The following is a 21,924-nucleotide window of genomic DNA, read 5'->3' on the forward strand; positions in this document are numbered from 1 at the left end:
AACATTCTGATCCAGTCCCAGCTCATGGCTTTTTGTCCTATGCCTGTCTGGAATATTCTTCCAGCTTGTTATATGGCTGTCCTCTTCTCAACTCAGTGTCCTACTTAAATATTTTTTTTTTTCAGAGATGGTTTCTTAGGCATTGATAAAAGGTAGCCTCCCCACCCTCTTCTGGTTGGCTCCTGTCATATTATATCACCTAGTGTATTTTCTAACAACTTTAGACCATCATGTTGGTTTTCTTATGATCATCTGTCTCCTTATACTAGGATATATGTTTCATGACAGTAGGATATATGTTCTTATGATCATCTGTCTCCTTAGACTAGGATATATGTTTCATTCAGTTGTCTATCTTTTTCATTGCCATGTTCCTGATATCTAGTATAGTACCTGGTAAAGATTGGCCATTCCGTAAATATTTAAAGAAATGAATAAGATAGACAAATTACTTTTCCAAAATGATGTACCAGTTGCCTCTCCACTCTAGTGAACCCTTGCCTGCTTTGAATGTTGCCTTGGCCAAATATTTTGAGAAGCATTTACATGAAATGTACTTAGAGGATGCCAAATACATAATAAACTCTCAATAAATATTATCTGCTAAAACAGTAGTAAGAGTAATAATCATTATTATGGCAATTCTGTATATGTTTTGCTGTGTGGTAGGGAAGGTCTTCTCTCTCTATTCTTTTTAAACTTAAAAGAAATCCTTGTGTATTATTATTCTTCCAGCTATATCTTTCAGCAAAGATTTTGTTGGGAGTGCCTTTATTATATTTCATTTTGCTCTTTAATAAGATTTCATATCTGTTCATATATGTCTTATTTTACATTCAAGAGCATGTTATAGTTTTCTTCATTTAGATTTTATATCCTTCTGGTTAAATTTATCCCTTGTCTTTCATAGTCTCAGACACTATTTTCTTTCATTTTAATTGGTTATTTTTCATATAAAGAAAAATTGAGTTTTGTATATTTATCTTGTATCTGCTCCCCTACAGTTCAGTTCAGTTCAGTTCAGTCGCTCAGTCGTGTCCGACTCTTTGCAACCCCATGAATCGCAACATGCCAGGCCTCCCTGTCCATCACCAACTCCCGGAGTTCACTCAGACTCAGTCCATCGAGTCCGTGATGCCATCCAGCCATCTCATCCTCTGTCGTCCCCTTCTCCTCCTGCCCCCAATCCCTCCCAGCATCAGAGTCTTTTCCAATGAGTCAACTCTTCTCATGAGGTGGCCAAAGTACTGGAGTTTCAGCTTTAACATCATTCCTTCCAAAGAAATCTGAATGCTTATAATTGTTCTAATAACTTATATCTTTTGAGTTTCCTAATGATGTAATTGTATAATCTGGAAATTAATATACCTTTTCTTTCTGTTCCAATGTTTAAAGTATTGCTACACTAAGTAGAACTTCATAAATAATGTAGGATAATAGAGTCACAATAGGTATACCAATCTTATTTCTAATATGGAGGGAATTTTTTCTTTTTTAAATATTTATATGACAAATATGTGGCAGGTACTGGTGTAGGCACTGAGACTTCATTAATGAACTAGACAACTCCTCATGTAACTTACTAGTTTTATCTATTGTTTGATGTTATTTGTGATAAATATCATTTGAGTAAGACTATTTTTATCAAAAATGTGTATTATATTAAAATTTTTTAAAGCCTCCATTACCACCCTGATCTTTTTTCTTCTTTTATTTGTTAATATAATGACTTATGCTGGACAGTCCTTATATTCCTGGGATAATTCCTACATGTTTTAGCTTAATACATAGCTAGGCTATTTTCCTAATATTTTTGAGCCAAATTGCCTGGATTTGGATTCTACTTTGGATATCACTTACTAATTATATTACCTTGAGGAAATTTCTTGATGCCCTGTTTCCTTCTATATAAGTGGATATAATGATAATGTACCTTTCAAATGGTTGTTGTGAGAATAAACATGATTTAATATACATGAAGAGTTTACAACAGTACCTGTTTCACAGTAAACATTCTTTAAGAGTTAAGACTTATTTATCAATACTTTTTACATCTACTTTCTTAAATGAAATTGAGCTGTGTTTTTCCTTTTCACGCCATTTTATCATGTTTGGAGCTTGGAGTGTAACATCTTGTCAAAAAGGATTTGTGACATTGACATCTTCTTTTTTGATATTTGTTATTCAGTTGCTAAGTTGTGTCTGACTCTATGCAACCCCAGGGACTGCAACATGCCAGGCTTCCTTGTCTTTCACTATCTTCTGGAGTTTGCTCAAACTCACATCCTTTGAGTCGGTAATGCCATCCAATCGTCTCATCCTCTGTTGCCCCCTTCTCCTGCCCTCAATCTTTCTCATTCCAGTGAGTCAACTCTTCGCATCAGGTGGCCAGAGTATTGGAGCTTCACCTTCAGCATCAGTCCTTCATGAATATTCAGTGTTGATTTCCTTTAGGGTTTATTGATTTGATCTCCTTGCTGTACAAGGGACTCTCAAGAGTCTTCTCCAATACCACAGTTCGAAGCATCAATTCTTCAGCACCTTCTTTATAGTAACTCTCACACCCATACATGACTACTGAGAAAACCATAGCTTTGACTTTGTCGGCAAAGTGGTGTCTCTGCTTTTTAATACACTTTCTAGGTTTGTTACAGCTTTTCTTCAGGCAGTAAGCATCTTTCAGTTTCATGGCTGCAGTTACCATCTGCAGTGATTTTGGAGTCCAAGAAAATAAAATCTGCCACTGTTCCACTTTTTCCCCATCTATTAGCCATGAAGTAATAGGACTGGAATGCCATGATTTTAGTTTTATGAATTTTGAGTTTTAAGCCAGCTTTTTCACTCTCCTCTTTCACCTTTCAAGAGGCTCTATAGTTTCCCTTTGCTTTCTGCAATTAGAGTGGTGGAATAACTGTAATAAATGAGTATTATCTGTTAGATAGAATTTACCTATAAAACTATCTGGGTGTATAGGTTTTTTATTGGTAGATCAGAGTAGATATCTTTAGCTTGACATAGTTTTTAAACTAATCCACGGAAATGTGAATATAGTATTCCTGACTTGGGACAGAATTTTAGCTAGAGTTTAACTGGTGATTTGGTGGAAAGAAGACTTTGATGCTAGTTCTAGCCCTACCAGTAACAAGCTTAGTGATCTCTTGGTAATCTCTTTCACATAGTCTCTCAAGTTCCAGGATTCTTTATCTGTAAAATGAGAAGACTTTTGTCCCTGAATGCCAGTTTAAAGATAGTGTTAGTCCATGTTTTCATTAGTCCATGGTGAAGTGACTCACTATTTATGAGGGTGTAAAATTGTCAGCTAACTTTTCTTGAGTAGATTTTGCATTCTGAAATTATGACACACCTGTGTTTTACTGCTATATTTACTGTTTTATATTGCCTTGTGTGCTGTAAAGTTTGATACCCTCTGAGCAAGATAACACCTCATTTAAAAAATATTCTGATTAAATTTAACTTTATGAAGAAATGTAGCTTCAGTTCAGTTCAGTTGCTCAGTCATGTCCGACTCTTTGCGACCCCATGAATCGCAGCACGCCAGGCCTCCCTGTCCATCACCAACTCCCGGAGTTCACTCAGACTCAGTCCATTGAGTCAGTGATGCTATCCAGCCATCTCATCTTCTGTCGTCCCCTTCTCCTCCTGCCCCCAATCCCTCCCAGCATCAGAGTCTTTTCCAATGAGTCAACTTTTTGCATGTGTGGCCAAAGTACTGGAGTTTCAGCTTTAGCATCATTCCTTCCAAAGAAATAACAGGGCTGATCTCCTTCACAATGGACTGGTTGGATCTCCTTGCAGTCCAAGGGACTCTCAAGAGTCTGCTCTAGCACCACAGTTCAAAAGCATCAATTCTTTGGCGCTCAGCTTTCTTCACAGTCCAACTCTCACATCCATACATGACCACTGGAAAAACCATAGCCTTGACTAGATGGACCTTTGTTGGCAAAGTAATGTCTCTGCTTTTGAATATGCTATCTAGGTTGGTCATAACTTTCCTTCCAAGGAGTAAGCGTCTTTTAATTTCATGGCTGTAGGCACCATCTGCAGTGATTTTGGAGCCCAAAAAAATAAAGTCTGACACTGTTTCCACTGTTTCCCCATCTATTTCCCATGAAGTGATGGGACCAGATGCCATGATCTTCGTTTTCTGAATGTTGAGCTTTAAGCCAACTTTTTCACTCTCTACTTTCACTTTCATCAAGAGACTTTTTAGTTCCTCTTCACTTTCTGCCATAAGGGTGGTGTCATCTGCATATCTGAGGTTATTGGTATTTCTCCCGGCAATCTTGATTCCAGCTTGTGCTTCTTCCAGCCCAGCGTTTCTCATGATGTACTCTGCATATAAGTTAAATAGGCAGGGTGACAATATACAGCCTTGACGTACTCCTTTTCCTATTTGGAACCAGTCTGTTGTTCCATGTCCAGTTCTAACTGTTGCTTCCTCACCTGCATACAGATTTCTCAAGAGGCAGGTCAGGTGGTCTGGTATTCCCATCTCTTTCAGAATTTTGCACAGTTTATTGTGATCCACACAGTCAAAGGCTTTGGCATAGTCAATAAAGCAGAAATAGATGTTTTTCTGGAACTCTCTTGCTTTTTCCATGATCCAGCGGATGTTGGCAATTTGATCTCTGGTTCCTTTTCTAAAACCAGCTTGAACATCTGGAAGTTCACGGTTCACGTATTGCTGAAGCCTGGCTTGGAGAATTTTGAGCATTACTTTACTAGCGTGTGAGATGAGTGCAATTGTGTGGTAGTTTGAGCATTCTTTGGCATTGCCTTTCTTTGGGATTGGAATGAAAACTGACCTTTTCCAGTCCTGTGGCCACTGCTGAGTTTTCCACATTTGCTGACATATTGAGTGCAGCACTTTCACAGCATCATCTTTCAGGATTTGAAATAGCTCAACTGGAATTCCATCATCTCCACTAACTTTGTTCGTAGTGATGCTTTCTAAGGCCCACTTGACTTCACATTCCAGGATGTCTGGCTCTAGGTCAGTGATCACACCATTGTGATTATCTGGGTCATGAAGATCTTTTTTGTATAGTTCTGTGTATTCTTGCCATCTCTTCTTAATATCTTCTGCTTCTGTTATGTCCATACCATTTCTGTCGTTTATCGAGACCATCTTTGCATGAAATGTTCCCTTGGTATCTCTAATTTTCTTGAAGAAATCTCTAGTCTTTCCCATTCTGTTGTTTTCCTCTATTTCTTTGCATTGATTGCTATGGAAGGCTTTCTTATCTCTTCTTGCTATTCTTTGGAACTCTGCATTCAGATGCTTATATCTTTCCTTTTCTCCTTTGCTTTTGCTTCTCTTCTTTTCACAGCTATTTGTAATTTGTAAGATTAAATTTAACTTTAAGAAGAAATGTAGCTTAGTTCATTATTAAGTAAACCTTCAGAAAGAAAAGTAGGGTAAAAACTAATAAATTATATAACTTGCTAGGCATCTTACATCTGGGTTGATTTGTAAAAACGTTTCCCATGATATGCTTTTGAAATGTTACAAATTCACATCATCTAAGTGTGAGGGAATCATTAAATAGTCTACAGTTTTCTTCAATTTACCTCCAGAAGCTGATAGTATATGATTATATATTTCATAAAAAGTTTGATTTTATGGAGATTGAGAAGATTTCATAGCTCAAGACTGGAGACCTTATACATATGTATCCAAGTCTAAATAGCATCAACTCTGCTTCCCCCAGTCACTTAAACATAGATGTGAAATCACTGTATGATTTCATTAAGTAAAATTTGGTTTGTACCATATGTTACTACCTATTAAAGTTTGTTTTTATTAATCCAGCTGCCAAAAGACCATAAAATCATTTTTAAATTTATTCTAGATGATTTTTCTGACATTTAGTACATAGAAAAAATTATAAAATTGATTTTCATTGATCTGCATTGGACTTACAATAAAATAAAAAATAATCTCATTTTAGTGATACAAATGGCAAAATTCAAAATGGAGAAAAACCTACCCAGGCAGTGTTGACTTTTAACAGCTTCCCAGCTCTGTATTCAGTGCTCTCTGCCTATACTTTATTTACATCTGTTATCTTGTCATTCTCGGGATCTGCATCAGACTCCCCTATAGGCACTAAGTGACTCAGAGGAATAAAGGGAAAAGACAACACAATCAACTGGTCTCTTTTAAAACAAACCAAAGTGACAACACTGGTAATCGTATCAATCTGTAAGCACCTCCGTTGTTACTTAAGCAAAACATTATGGGCTTCCCTGGTAGCTCAGATGGTTAAGAATCTGCCTGCAATTTGGGAGACTTGGGTTTGATCCCTGGGTCAGGAAAATCCCCTGGAGAAGGGAATGCAGCCCACTCCAGTTTTCTTGTCTGGAGAATTCCATGGAGAGAGGAGCCTGGTGGGCTATTCTCATGGGGTCACAGTTAGACAATGGCACCCCACTCCAGTACTCTTGCCTGGAAAATCCCATGGACGGAGGAGCCTGGTAGGCTGCAGTCCATGGTGTTGCTAAGAGTCGGACACGACTGACCGACTTCACTTTCACTTTTCACTTCCATGCATTGGAGAAGGAAATGGCAACCCGATCCAGTGTTCTTGCCTGGAGAATCCCAGGGATGGGGGAGCCTGGTGGGCTGCCGTCTATGGGGTCACACAGAGTCAGACACGACTGAAGCGACTTAGCAGCAGCAGCAGGGTCAGAATTGCCCTATATGCTGGTAGGTAGAGCCTGGTATGCTGACGTGGCACCTCCCTGAGCCAGTGGTGAAACAGTGGGTCCAGAGCACTACGCTTCTCTCTACCTGACAGATTTTACCAACAAGACCTGCTGCAGTGACCACTGAGCCTCATGTATAACCTTGTTAGAAACTGGGGTTGTATCACAATGCATTTTGTGTGTACTGTCTGATTGCTGCTTTGGTAGTCAATTAAAATGAAAGCAACCTTAAAACAAGCCCCAAGTGTCATTTTGAAACCCAGCCTTTTATGCCCTGGCCTAGTTCATTAAGATTTTTCTCCCCAGCTCCACTGCTTTTGATTATACCATAGCTAGTACCCTACTGTGGAGAAGGCAATGGCAACCCACTCTTGCCTGGAAAATCCCATGGACGGAGGAGCCTGGTGGGCTGCAGTCCATGGGGTCGTGGAGAGTCGGACACGACTGAGCGACTTCACTTTCACTTTTCACTTTCATGCATTGGAGGAGGAAATGGCAACCCACTCCAGTGTTCTTGCCTGGAGAATCCCAGGAACGGGGAGCCTGGTGGGCTGCCGTCTATGGGGTCGCACAGAGTCGGACACGACTGAAGTGACTTAGCAGCAGCAGCAGCAGCAGCAGTACCCTACTGTGAGAAGAAACAGCAGTAAGATCTTTAGCAGACTTTAACTATGGTTAAAACTGCTCAGCAGCAAGTTCTGGGTATCTGATTCAGACATTATTTTATAATGTAAAAATTGGGAAGATATTTGTTTTTTAGTCTGTATCAGAGACCCACATCATAAAACAGTTCTCTTGGTTTTCCCACTTTAAAGATTTATGTGCTTGAGAAAGTCACTTATACTAAGCTGAAAGTTTACCTGTTAAAAAATTTACCCTATCACATAGGCTATTGAGAAGACCAAATTAGATCGTACTTGTAAATAACATCACACTGTAAATTAGATAGACTTGTGTACATGTGAAAATGATAGTATAGATTTTTTCAGCATAATCCTACAAATTATTCCCAACTTTGTGAAGTATTCTTATAGATCCTCCTAAATAGGAATATCTTTTCCATCATGTGCTATGGGAGAAGGCAATGGCACCCCACTCCAGTACTCTTGCCTGGAAAATCCCATGGATGGAAGATCCTCATAGGCTGCAGTCCATAAGGTTGCTAAGAGTCGGACACCACTGAGGGACTTCACTTTCACTTTTCGCTTTCATGCATTGGGGAAGAAAATGGCAACCCACTCCAGTACTCTTGCCTGGAGAATCCCAGGGATGGGGGAGCCTGGTGGGCTGCCGTCTATGGGGTTGCACAGAGTCAGACACAACTGAAGTGACTTAGCAGCAGCAGCATGTGCTATGAGGGACTTAGGTTACATTACTGCTTTCATGCTTCTGATCTGTTTCTGGTAAAAGGAAAGTACATTCCTAACTATAAACTCCATAATGAGAGGGATCATGTTTGACTGTTTATGTCTTTACAGCTAGTATGTAGAACATTGTCTGGTATTCACTATAGTGAATATATATAGTAGATACTTGGTAAACCTGTGTTGAATGAATGAGTGATAGCTCTTGCTTGTCAATTTCTCTTTTCTTTGTTCGATAAGTTCATAAGCATCAGATAAGTTTGTCTTTCTACAGAATAACCACATCAGCTAAGCAGATGGATGGGAGATCTACAACTTGGAAAACTTGTAAAAAAATTTTTTGAACTTGTATTTGTTCAGAATTTTTAGCTCTAAAAAAAGATAGTGAAATATATTTCTATTTGTTTTGTTTATTTTATCAGATCTTTTTCCTTCCTTAGATATGTTTAGGATTGTGATGAAAAATTACTTCATCAGAGATGGCAAGTGTTTTTTTTGAAACATCAAAAAAAAAAGAGAGAGAGAAAAAATCATTAGATAATCTCTTTTTGAGTTACGGGTATATATACATTGATTGAATTTCAGTAGATGCAGGGCTGTAACTGTATGCCTGATGAAAAGATAGTGCAAAGGGATGGAGAACAGAAATGACCCATATGCTGAGGTTAAGACCCTGTTTAATGCGTGATCTCAGAATAACTAGTGAAACGAGTGGTTAAATGCAGTAATTTTCTTTTTACTGAATTTGGTAGGTCCTTGATGATTGTATAGGCAAGACTTAAGGCAAAAGATGGGGACACAAACATGAAGAAGACTTTAATTGTAGGTAGTTTCTTCTACCATTAATGACAAGGAAGTTAGGATAGTAGAGTGAGATATGTAAGATTGGAAAGACTTTTAAGTTCTTTTTGTTCTTTTTATCTCTATTCACAGGATTCTTGTTACTTATGATAAACATTAATTACAAGTCCTTCTTTAGCCATACATGATGATATATTTTTGTGAGAGAGAGCTGTAGAAATTTAACTCATGAAATAGACTCTTAAATATTTACAAGGAAAGAGCTTTTATTTTGAAATAATTTTAGACTTACGAAAAGTTGCATACAAAATAGATTGCTCTACTTTATGCATATTTTTTCCTGAACCATTTGAAAGTAATAAAGATATAACTCTCCTTTACCCCTAAAGGGGCATATATCTGCAACTATTCTTAAATACTTGTTCCATGGGCTGAATTGTGTCTCCCCAAAATTTATTATGTTGAAGTCCTGACCCCTAGTACCTCATAATATGACGGTATTTGGAGATAGGGTCTTTCAAGGGATGATTAAGTTAAATGAGGTCATTAGGGCGGGGCCTAATCCAATATGAGTGGTCTCCTTATGAGCAGAGATTAGGTCACAGACACACAGAGGGGAGACCATATGAAAGCACCAAAAGTAAATGGCAGGTTTCAAGCCAAGAGGAGAGGCCTGAGAAGAAATTAGCCCTGCTAACACCTCGATCTCAGACGTCTAGCCTCCAGAATTGTGAAAAAATTAATCTCTGTTGTTTAAGTTACCCAGTCTACAGCATTTTGTCATGACAGTTCTAGCAAACTAATACAACTTGTACAGGATAGCTTTTTAACATACTGCACAAAAAGTGACTTCAAGAGAAGGCCTTCACATTGTCTAAAGCAATCTGGATTAATGTTAGGAGTTTCAACCTATTTACCTTTTCTTTGTTTTGGGGGAAAAAATATCTGGAGTTGGGGGTGAGTTGGGGTGTGCAGGTTGCTCAGTAAGAATGTCATTCTGTTGCTTAGCAGCAGACAAGAGAACCAAGAGTGTTTTTTTAAAAGTTGGAGTTATAAATGGAACACCTGCATCCAGTTTTGATTGCCTCACTTCAAGAATGATAGAGCATAAATTGAAAGAATTTGAAGAAGTGAAAAAACTGATTATAGGTTTTGTAGGGGACTAGTATATGACAGTGACCCGTAAGTGTGGTACAGCAACTGTTTACCTGGCTCACTGCGCTGGGACAACAGTTTCAAGGGCCCCACTGCCTTCATCTTCATGGACTAGAGGACAAACAAAAGCAGTTAATCTTTACTTCTGTTGAATATCAAAACTCACTTCCTGTTTTCTTTTTTCTGTGCTGGTTTATATATAAGTGAAATGTGTACCACTCCCATCTGTTGATGAGAGCACCTGGGCTTTCCTACAGAAGATGCATGTCTTTTGAAAATAGTATGATTTGATTTAGTGCCATGAATTTGCTTTCTGACACATAGATAATGATGTTCTTCTGGCTGCATTCTTACTTGATTTAAAGAACACATTTATGTATATTGGTAAGTAGAGCACACATGGCCTTTATATTGTTTATTTATTTTTAAAAGCTTTTGGCCAAGTCACAGGACTGTGGGATCTTAGCTGCCTGACCAGGGATCGAACCTAGACCCCCTGCAGTGGAAGTGTGCAGAGCCTTAACCACTGGACGGCATGGGAAGTCCCTGATCTTTCTTTTAGTAGAGCGAGTGCAGCTAACAAACTCAGAGGAGGAATGGCCTCTTGCCAAAACCAGTGCTGATTACTAACTGAGATCAAAGGAACACTTGGAAGTAGGAAGAACCTACCTTGGTCACTTCTGTTGACTAATGCAGGCTGTTGTTAGCTGTATCTAAAATGCAGTCCATTTTAGATAGCTTCATTTACCTAGATAACATGTAAACAATGGAAACAGAGTCAGACTTTATTTTTTGGGGCTCCAAAATCACTGCAGATGGTGATTGCAGCCATTAAATAAAAGACGCTTACTCCTTGGAAGGAATGTTATGACCAACCTAGATAGCATATTCAAAAGCAGAGACATTACTTTGCCAACAAAGGTTCATCTAGTCAAGGCTATGGTTTTTCAAATGGTCATGTATGGATGTGAGAGTTGGACTATGAAGAAAGCTGAGCGGTGAAGAATTGATGGTTTTGAACTGTGGTGTTGGAGAAGACTCTTGGGAGTCCTATGGACTGCAAGGAGATCCAACCAGTCCGTCCTAAAGGAGATCAGTCCTGGGTGTTCATTGGAAGGACTGACGCTAAAGCTGGAACTCCAATACTTTGGCCACCTCATGCAAAGAGTTGACTCATTGGAAAAGACCCTGATGCTGGGAGGGATTGGGGGCAGGAGGAGAAGGGGACAACAGAGGATGAGATGGCTGGATGGCATCACTGACTCGATGGACATGAGTTTGGGTGAACTCCGGGAGTTGGTGATGGACAGGGAGGCCTGGCGTGCTGCGATTCATGAGGTCGCAGAGTCGGACACGACTGAGCAACTGAACTGCACTGAACTGAAAACAAAAGATATTAATAATTATTTGTTTTTAAACAGAATCAAGAATTAAGATTTTAATAACTTCTCATATATTATATTCCAAAACTAACAGACTTTTTAAAGTCCTTAATATAGGTCTCCAGGAAAGAATTTGTCTATACTTCTTTTCTATCTTGGATGGGTTTATAGAAGTGCCAGTGGAAATATGAGGCTTTTGGTGGAGGTGAGTGTTTGTGACCTGTGTGATTGGCTATGATTCAGCTACGGTGAGAAGCCTTTTGGCTTCTTGGGGGTCAGATTCGTTATCATCCCCAATCATTACAGTAAGCAATATACCAGGTATAAGCAATCTACCTGGTAAGGACACATTCATTAGAGACAGCTGATTAACACATTCTTTCACTGTTAGCACATCACAGGGGAAACCAAATTACAGTTATGAGACCTGTATAGTGAGTTTAGAATGAGAACCATGAGTGTTACTTATGTGACTTAAATGCTTCAAGACTTCAGCACAAAGCAGATCGATAACTTCCTCTTAACAGGAAGGAAAGGTTTGCTTTTGGAAGAAGATAGTCTTTGGATGCGTGTACCCTCTTCACCTGAGCATCATTTAGATGAACAGTGTCAACCAAGTGTGCTTCAGACTTGTCTCCAGTGCTCTCTAAATAATCCAACCCTTAACCCTCAGATCAAAGCATTCTTTCTCTTAATGTAGGCAGTAAGGTTACAGCCCAGTTCAGTTGGTATGCAAAGTGCTATGACTTTTTGACTGTATATCTCTGCCATCATCCATCATGGGTTGATATGGAAAATGATTGGTTTAGTCATCTGTGACCAAAGATGTGTTCAACTGTGTTATTATAGGAGAGATTCACTACCATAGTAAAAATAAACTCTGAAATGAGACGTTCAGTTCAGTTCAGTTGCCAATTCAGTTGCTCAGTTGTGTCCGACTCTTTGCCACCCCATGAATCGCAGCACGCCAGGCCTCCCTGTCCATCACCAACTCCCGGAGTTCACTCAGACTCAGTCCATGGAGTCAGTGATGCCATCCAGCCATCTCATCCTCTGTCGTCCCCTTCTCCTCCTGCCCCCAATCCCTCCCAGCATCAAGAGTCTTTTCCAGTGAGTCAACTCTTTGCATGTGTGGCCAAAGTACTGGAGTTTCAGCTTTAGCATCATTCCTTCCGAAGAAAGGAATGGATCTCCTTCAGAATGGACTGGTTGGATCTCCTTGCAGTCCAAGGGACTCTCAAGAGTCTTCTCCAACACCACAGTTCAAAAGCATCAATTCTTCGGCGCTCAGCCTTCTTCACAGTCCAACTCTCACATCCATACATGACCACAGGAAAAACCATAGCCTTGACTAGACGGAACTTTATTGGCAAAGTAATGTCTCTGCTTTTGAATATGCTATCTAGGTTGGTCATAACTTTCCTTCCAAGGAGTAAGCGTCTTTTAATTTCATGGCTGCAGGCACCATCTGCAGTGATTCTGGAGCCCCCCAAAAATAAAGTCTGACACTGTTTCCACTGTTTCCCCATCTATTTCCCATGAAGTGATGGGACCAGATGCCGTGATCTTCGTTTTCTGAATGTTGAGCTTTAAGCCAACTTTTTCACTCTCTACTTTCACTTTCATCAAGAGGCTTTTTAGTTCCTTTTCACTTTCTGCCATAAGGGTGCTGTCATCTGCATATCTGAGGTTATTGATATTTCTCCCGGCAATCTTGATTCCAGCTTGTGCTTCTTCCAGTCCAGCGTTTCTCATGATGTACTCTGCATATAAGTTAAATAAACAGGGTGACAATATACAGCCTTCATGTACTCCTTTTCCTATTTGGAACCAGTCTGTTGTTCCATGTCCACTTGTAACTGTTGCTTCCTGACCTGCATACAGATTTCTCAAGAGGCAGATCAGGTGGTCTGGCATTCCCATCTCTTTCAGAATTTTCCACAGTTTATTGTCATCCACACAGTCAAAGGCTTTGGCATAGTCAATAGAGCAGAAATAGATGTTTTACTGGAACCCTCTTGCTTTTTCCATGATCCAGCGGATGTTGGCAATTTGATCTCTGGTTCCTCTGCCTTTTCTAAAACCAGCTTGAACATCTGGAAGTTCATGGTTCATGTATTGCTAAAGCCTGGCTTGGAGAATTTTGAGCATTACTTTACTAGCGTGTGAGATGAGTGCAATTATGCGGTAGTTTGAGCATTCTTTGGCATTGCCTTTCTTTGGGATTGGAATGAAAACTGACCTTTTCCAGTCCTGTGGCCACTGCTGAGTTTTCCACATTTGCTGGCATATTGAGTGCGGCACTTTCACAGCATCATCTTTCAGGATTTGAAATAGCTCAACTGGAATTCCATCACCTCCACTAGCTTTGTTCGTAGTGGTGCTTTCTAAGGCCCACTTGACTTCACATTCCAGGATGTCTGGCTCTAGGGCAAGGCAAATGTGTGTGATTTAGTCTTAGGTTTTGTTGTTTCACACACATTGGTTTTTGGAATTTGACACTGGAAAAGGTCAGTTTTCATTCCAACCCTAAAGAATTGCAGTGCCAAAGAATGTTCAAACTACCACACAGTTGCACTCATGCTAGCAAAGTAATGCTCAAAATCCTTCAAGGTAACCTTCAGCAGAATGTGAACCGAGAAATTCCAGATGTACAAGCTGGATTTAGAAAATACAGAGGAACCAAAGATCAAATTGCCAGCATTCATTGGATTATACAGAAAGCAAGAGAATTCCAGAAAAACATGTGCTTCATTGACTATGTGAAAGCCTTTGACTGTGTGGATCACAACAAACTGGAAAATTCTTAAAGAGATGGGAATACCAGACCACCTTAGCTCTCCTAAGAAACCTGTATGAAGTTCAAGAAGAAACAGAATCTGACATGGAACGATGAACTGGTTCAAAATTGGAAAGGAGTATGACAAGACTCTATATTGTCACTCTGCTTATTTAACTCGCCTAAGATAGTTTCTTGGGCAAACTCTGGGAGATGGTGAGGGACAGGAAAGCCTGGTGTCCATGAGGTTGCAAAGAGTCAGACTCGCTGAGCGACTGAATAATGACATGATCTTGAACATTTTCTTTTTAGAGCTCAATCACAAGTCTAACTTTTCTACCACAATGTTGATCTTCAGGTTTAACCTATTAAAGACAATATTATTTTCAAGTTGTGGTTATATATCAGTATATAAACTGTATCATATTATATATTTAAACAGTATAAAAGAAACAGTTTATAGTAGGTGATTTATACAAACATCTATAAAGTAATTGAATTTAAATATCCTAAATATAGTTAGTTTCAAGTACTTTAAATAGTTCTTAAAATACTTCAACTTTTAGTTTATATTTCCCTTACCCAAATTTATTGATATTGGAATGCTGGGCCCCCAAAAAATTAAATAAGAGAAAGAGAAATTCATACATGTATGTGTATCTTAAATTTCAATAATTGAGTTATTGTGTTCTTAGGATTTCTTTGGTGGTATTTCTTATGTAAATTTATAAATATTCATTAGTGAATACACTTTTCTAACATCTCATCTCATTACTTGTAGTTACTGCTCTGATGTGTTTGAAACATCATCAGTGAAAGCACATTTGTGATAAGGTGATGTCACTAGTCTATTTTAGTTAATGTATGTTTGTGATATATAGACTTGTTATCTGTTTCATTAATATGCTGTCTAGGAATCATGTTTTAGAGTAGAAAATGCTGATTTAAAAAATTCTACCATCCTATATTAAGAGTGTTGTAAGTAAGGGTTGTATTCATTATTAAAGATAAGCAACAATTTTTAACTGTAAAAAATTTTAATTGTAAAATGTATTAACTAGTTAAAATAATTATAAACCTACATTAATGTAAAATAGTGATCATAATATTGCAGATGTAGATTATAAGGTCTCATTATATTATAAAATGTGCATGATGTATATATAGTTGTTATTCTACTAAGCTCTAAATCTGGACTATCTAAAACTTATATGTGAGTATAATAAGCATCAGTTATCATTTTATTAAGTATTTTTGCTTAGCACATTAGAAGTCTGGAAGAAAGGAGATTATGATAGGAGATTACTTTATGGATAGCATCACTTAAAAAAACCGTCAATGAAAATTTGAATTTCTATCTTCTTTCATCTTTTACATATGCTTTTTAAAACTTTTTATTTATTTATTTTTGGCTGTGCTAGGTCTCCATGGCTGCAGAGGCTCTGTCTAGTTTCAGTGAGCAGAGGCTCTTCTTCAGGGTGATGTGCAGGCTTCTCATTGCAGTGGTTTCTCTTGCTGCAGATCAGGCTCCAGAGTGCTAGGGCTTTAGTAGTTGTGGCATGTGGGCTCAGTATTTGGGACTCCTGGGTTCTAGAGCACAGGCTTAATAGTTGTGGTGCAAGGGCTTAGTTGCTCCACGGCATGTGGGATCTTCCTGGACCAGGTAATGTACCAGTGTCTCCTTCACTGGCAGGCAGCTTCTTTCCCACAAGCCACCAGGGAATCCCTCCTTTATTTCTTAATAAATTTCCTTGTAACAAGTAGAGGCAGTAATAATTCCCTGTAACCTATAGTTATCCATTGGATTTTGAAGCTGCTGATCAAGGCCAGTAGGTAGATTTCAGGTAGAATGCAAAAGGATTCTTTCTTTATGAGTGGAAATCCTACTTACCAGGTGCCAGCATTCATCTAGAGCAGGGGTCCCCGACCTCTGGGATCTAATGCCTGATGATCTGAGGTAGAGCTGATGTAATAATAGAAATAAAGTGCACAATAAATATAGTGTACTTTAATCATCCCCAAACTGGTCCCCCCAACCCTGGTCCGTGGAAAAATTATCTTCCAGGAAACCTCTCACTGGTGCCTAAAAGGCTGGGGACTACTGACCTAGAGTATGGTTTGAAAATTCTGTAGAAGGAATTAACATGGATCCAGTCATTTCTTAGTAACTCCCTTCCACAGTGATTTAAATAACGTTGACCTTTGTTTAAAAATTGCAAACTCATTTGAAAATGAATCTGCTGCTTTGCATTATTAAAGCTACTAACTATTTAAATTGTATTTTAATTTTATAGAGCTACTCTTATGCTTATATTGAATTTTACAGGACTAACCAGCAGAATTTGTCAATTTGGGGACCTTAAAAGTATCTTAAATCTTTTAAATGAGAGGTTCATAAAATTGTTCAGTTTTTATTTCTGAATACCTTTTTTGTAGTACCCTTAATGTAGCTTTAATCCATCTGTTTGTGTGTTCTAGAAGTGTAGAAGTGCTTCAAATAGTCATTAAGGTAGAATTGTTTTCTTAAGTTGGAGGTGGGCCCGTTCATTCTGAGGATAGTAAATATTTTCGACCTTGCAGGCCATATGGTCTCTGTCTTAACTACTCAGCCCTGCTGCTGTAGAGTGAAAAGTTATAAACAATACAGAAAGAAATGGGTGTGCCTTGTTTCAACAAAACTTTATTTATAAAAACAGACAATAGGCCAATGAGCCGTGTTTCATCAACTCCCGCTCTAAATCATTGAGTCTGTGGTCTCTCTAAAATCAGGTCATTTTATGCCTGGAAGTGAAGAGGCAGTTTCTGCTTTTTGCTTTATCATCAATAGTAGTACTTTCATTCTGAATACTAATAGAATAGAGAAAAGAAAAGATACTAAAGATACTCTGGATTGGTTAACTGGATTTGGAGAGATTGCCGGCTGATCTATAGAGGTGTGCTCTATACCTGGGAAAGATTGAAAGCAGGAGGAGAAGGGGACAACAGAGGATGAGGTGGTTGGATGGCATCACTGACTCGATGGACATGAGTTTGAGCAAGCTCTGGGAGTTGGTGATGGACAGGGATGCCTGGTGTGCTACAGTCTATGGGGTTGCAGGGTCAGACACAACTGAGTGACCGACCTGAACTGATACCTGGGTATTCCCACAGTCTCTGGTTTATCATGAGCTCTCCTGGAGAAAGTCAGGAAACTGTTAACTTGTGCTTGCTCACCTCAGTGCTACCAGTCAACCGTTTTATTTATCTCTATTTGACTCCTTGTTACATTCCTCACAGCATCTCTTCCAAGGTCATTCTTATCCCCTCATAGCTTGGTATCAGCATTTGATCTCTCATCTCTTATTTAGGAAAGATGTGTGGTATCATTCAATATGAATCTCTTATGTTCTATGTTAGTTCCTGTTTTAAGGTAGGAATGAAAAATGATCATTTTTATCTACAATTAAATGAAGTTTTAATTCTCAATTTAATATGCAGACTGTGTAAGTTATTGTAAAATATTTGCCTAAATAAGTAGAATTAGCTGTGAACAGTGAAGGAACTCAGCCATACATATACATGTATCCATTCTCCCCCAAACACCCCTCCCATCCAGGCTGCCACATAACATTAGGCAGAGTTCCATTACTATTCAGTAGGTCTTTGTTGGTAATCCATTTTAAATATAGCACTGCTATTTTTTTTTTTTTTTGGTTTTGTAACACTTGAAATAGATTAAACAGAAGTTAAATACTATCATTTTAATTTTGTTAGATGTTATTTATTTAGCTCAAATATTTAGAAAGTTTGCCACGTTTGAGTAGTAGTTTTTTTTTAGTTTATAAAAGAAAAAACTAGTAATCTGAATGTTTTGCATTGTTTTAAAATTTGTCACAGTGGGCATGTAATCAAGTGAGATTTTGATTGTTTAGAGATGTTTCAGGAACCATGATTATGTAGCAGTCTCGCACACCTTTGGGTTTCTTTAGTGGTGAGACTGTTTTCACTGCCCAGGATGGATGGGCTGAAATGGCAGGAACATGACTAGAAAGCTCACGTTATATACGTTTCAGTCAGCATGTTGCTAGTGACAGGTGCTCGATGGTTGTTGGGATCCTTGTCAACAAAGAGAATCCTTTGACATTAAAGTCACTGGCTCCATCCTGATTTGGGGTGGCTATTGGCAGTTCCATCAGGCTGCAGCTGATCAGTGAATGTCAAAGCTGTGCTGTTCTACACTGTCACCAGCTCTCGGTGTGTGTGTGTGTGTGTGTATGTGTGTTTTAGGAGGGATGGTTTGGCTTATCTTGTTATTTCGTCTTCACCAGGCTTTCAAATTGCTTACCTTTGGGAAATGCACTGAGAGGTCATAGGGAATATAAGTGTCTTTAGGACATGCAAAATCATATACAGAGTGACGACTTATGTGGAGACGAGTAATGATTACCTTGACTCCAAGCCAATCAATGGTGTGAACACCTGGGGACTCATTAAATGGCATTTGTGGTGTCTGTAACTGAGGTTTTGAGCTCTGTTTCAGGAAAAGCAGTGACAGCCCCTAATGTCTAATTGACCTCTTTGTTTCACTTTCTTTCTTTTTCCTTATTTGCGTCTGATGTGGGTCCCAATGGCAGCAAACAGCCCTGCTCAGCATTTTGAACTTCTGTTCAGACCTTCAGCACCTCAGTTTGGGTAGTTGTGTCATGGTAAGTATTGGAAAATTATTTTTTCTTCCCATAGGTGAATTTTATCCTGACTCACCCCACACCCACCCGCAGCTTTTCAGATTTATGGTTAACAACTGTGCACCCCACTTTCAAACATTTTTCTTAAATTGAAGAGTTTGTCTTTGAAACATGGACATTACTTATCTGTGAGAACAAGGAGAGAAGTATAGTGTGGTGTAAAGTGGGTGGTTCTGCCTCAAGTAATATGTTATCTCAGACAAGCTATTTACCTCTCTGGGCTTCTTTACAAAATAGTGCATCAATCATACCCAAATGCCAGTAGTTTGGTAACTTTTTCACGAGGCTAATTTTAGTTTTTGAGATCTGAGATTATTTCCTGGAAATGTTGATGATAGTAGATAAATTTATTTTGTTTGCTTCTGTGTTTGTTTTAGTGCCCTTATTGAGTAAGATAAAATGATGGCCACAAGCCTATGTTGATGCTCACATATTTTTTGAAGCGTCACTGGTCTGTGAAATCCAAAAGTCTAGCGACTCTTGGAATAAATAATCTTGAGATTTAAAATTGTAGTTTACATGCCATTAAAAGAGTTCATGGCATGAATTAAATGTTTTTCAACTAAATGGCATGGTTAGTAGAGAGTGCTGACACTTAAGGGACAGCAGAGCCCTTGGTGTGTGTATGTATGTGTGTTCTGTGTACGTGTGTGTGCATACACACTCAAAGGAAATGCATCTCCCAGTGTAACTAACTGTAGAGCAATCTCTTCCTTTTTATTTTCGTTTCCTGCCCCTGCCCCCCACCTCCACGCACACACTCAAAGCAGACTCAGGAAATCCTAAATCATTCCAGTTTTTCATCCACTTATTAGGAAGACCTTAATAAGCAGGATGAAGGTAATGGCACCCCACTCCAGTACTCTTGCCTGGAAAATCCCATGGACGGAGGAGCTTGGTGGGCTGCAGTCCATGGGGTTTCTAAGAGTTGGACATGACTGAATGACTTCACTTTCACTTTTCACTTTCATCCATTGGAGAAAGAAATGGCAACCCACTCCAGTATTCTTGCCTGGAGAATCCCAGGGACTGGGAAGTCTGGTAGGCTGCCCTCTATGGGGTCGCACAGAGTCGGACACGACTTAAGTGACTTAGCAGCAGCAGCAACAGCAGCAGGAAGCCATTTCATGGGCTTCTGTTGGGTCCTTCTAGTTTCTCTTCTACATAAGCTCAGTGACATTCTGTGGCACTTTCTGTGACAACACACCAGCCAGTTACTGTCACTTGGATCTTTGCCTATTGTTAGCTCGCCTTCTTTAGATTGGTAAGAACCCTATTTTAACTTTGGCTACAGGTTTCTGCCTGTTAATTACCTCCCCATAAAGTAGAGCAGCATTCTCTAGAAAAACAGGCCTCTGATCACAGGCACTTTAGAGTTGGAATTATGTATGTTTATAGTTGGAATTAGGTGTAGTAGCAGGCAACATTTTCCAAAGTTGACCTATGGAACGTTAGTCCTAAAAGATATTCAATTTAGAAAGTTGTGTATCTATGGGAAAGAGTAGGGCAGATAGGAATTCTGGGTCAAAATTAGGAAACAATGCTCCTATATCCTCCTCCTGACATTTTCAATAGTATGTCCTACAATAGACAGTTTGCCTTTTCTTAAGCCAGGATTTTCTAGCTTTACCTGACACTGAACCTGTTTTTCCATATCACATCTATGAACATGTCCCACTCACTCCCAGAGACCCCGGCAGCCGCTACTCCCTCCTTCAAGCCCTGCCACTGTACTCACTGTCACAGCACCTTGTTTATTATTTTACTTATCACTCTCTGAATTTATTTTGCTCACTTATCTGTCTGTATGTCTTTCCAAGGAATGTGAACATGGTATTTTTTTTTTTTGGTTCACTGTTGTTGCTGATATCTGGAATAGTGCTGGCACATTGTAGATGAAACTATGAATAAAGAAATAAAAGGAAGTAATCATTGGAAATGTTGGCTGTTTCATTTCCTTTTGATGTCTGGTGATAATGCCAATACCTGATTATAACAAAAGCAAATAAAACTCTTAAAAGAATCTGTTTAAAGAAACATCATTAAAACAGTCAAAGTCCATGAACAATGTTTAATTCTTGATTAGTAGAAGCTTATCCCATGATCATGAGTTAAATCACTAGACACCTCTGGTAACTGACAACAGCTAATGTATCACCATCTAAATTATTTTCAGGTTGCATTTTCAGTCTCCAAGGACCTCATGTAACCAAAACTAGTATCCTTATTAGTACTATCAACATATTCACTTACTATTTTAGAGCCTATCAAAGTACAGGCCTTTCTCAGGGAGATCTTACATTCCTATCAAAGCGGCAACAGCACTGTCAGAATGGGAGGCATACACGAAATAATCCTGAGGATTTCAGGCTGCCTTTGGATTTAATTCATTAACATCCTGTCTGGAATTCTTTTAAGTGGCTTTTTAAGGACGTGATTACTCTTGCTGTTTTATGAAACAGCGGCCGCTCTGGGAGATGAGCGAGCAGATCTGTATTAACCTCAATGTGGGAATGTTTACATGGAAGCAAACAACAGGAGGTGATTAAGGATGTTTGAACATGCTCCAGACAGTTTCTGTTTCTGAGCATAGTATGGGAAAGACTGAAATTACTTGATTTCCAGATTGAAGACTACGACGTGACAGCTAGCATGATAGGAGCCAAGTGTAAAAAACTCCGGACTCTGGATCTGTGGAGGTGTAAGAACATCACTGAGAGCGGGATAGCCGAACTGGCTTCTGGGTGTCCGCTTCTGGAGGAACTTGACCTCGGCTGGTGCCCTACTCTGCAGAGCAGCACCGGGTGCTTTGCCAGACTGGCACGCCAGCTTCCAAACTTGCAGAAACTCTTTCTAACGGCTAACAGGTCGGTGTGTGACACAGACATCGAAGAACTGGCCAGTAATTGTACCAGATTACGCCAACTGGACATATTAGGTAAGGTGCAGTCTGTAAGTTTTGTTTTAAAGCCTTGACATAAAAGCTAATC

The 21,924-nt window shown here is 39.1% G+C and overlaps 1 protein-coding gene across 3 annotated transcripts in view; it reads left to right on the forward strand.

The window, feature by feature from the left end:
- The window catches only part of FBXL4 (F-box and leucine rich repeat protein 4), a 75,800-nt gene that overhangs the window by 47,730 nt on the left and 6,146 nt on the right, over nt 1–21,924 (forward strand). For all 3 annotated transcript variants that reach the window (XM_061427765.1, XM_061427768.1, XM_061427766.1), the window contains exons 7-8: nt 18,824–18,895; nt 21,560–21,872. In XM_061427765.1, coding sequence (XP_061283749.1) covers nt 18,824–18,895; nt 21,560–21,872 — 385 coding nt within the window. The remainder of the gene's footprint in view (nt 1–18,823; nt 18,896–21,559; nt 21,873–21,924) is intronic.

Source organism: Bos javanicus, chromosome 9 (assembly GCF_032452875.1).
Source record: "Bos javanicus breed banteng chromosome 9, ARS-OSU_banteng_1.0, whole genome shotgun sequence".
NCBI lineage: Eukaryota > Metazoa > Chordata > Mammalia > Artiodactyla > Bovidae > Bos > Bos javanicus.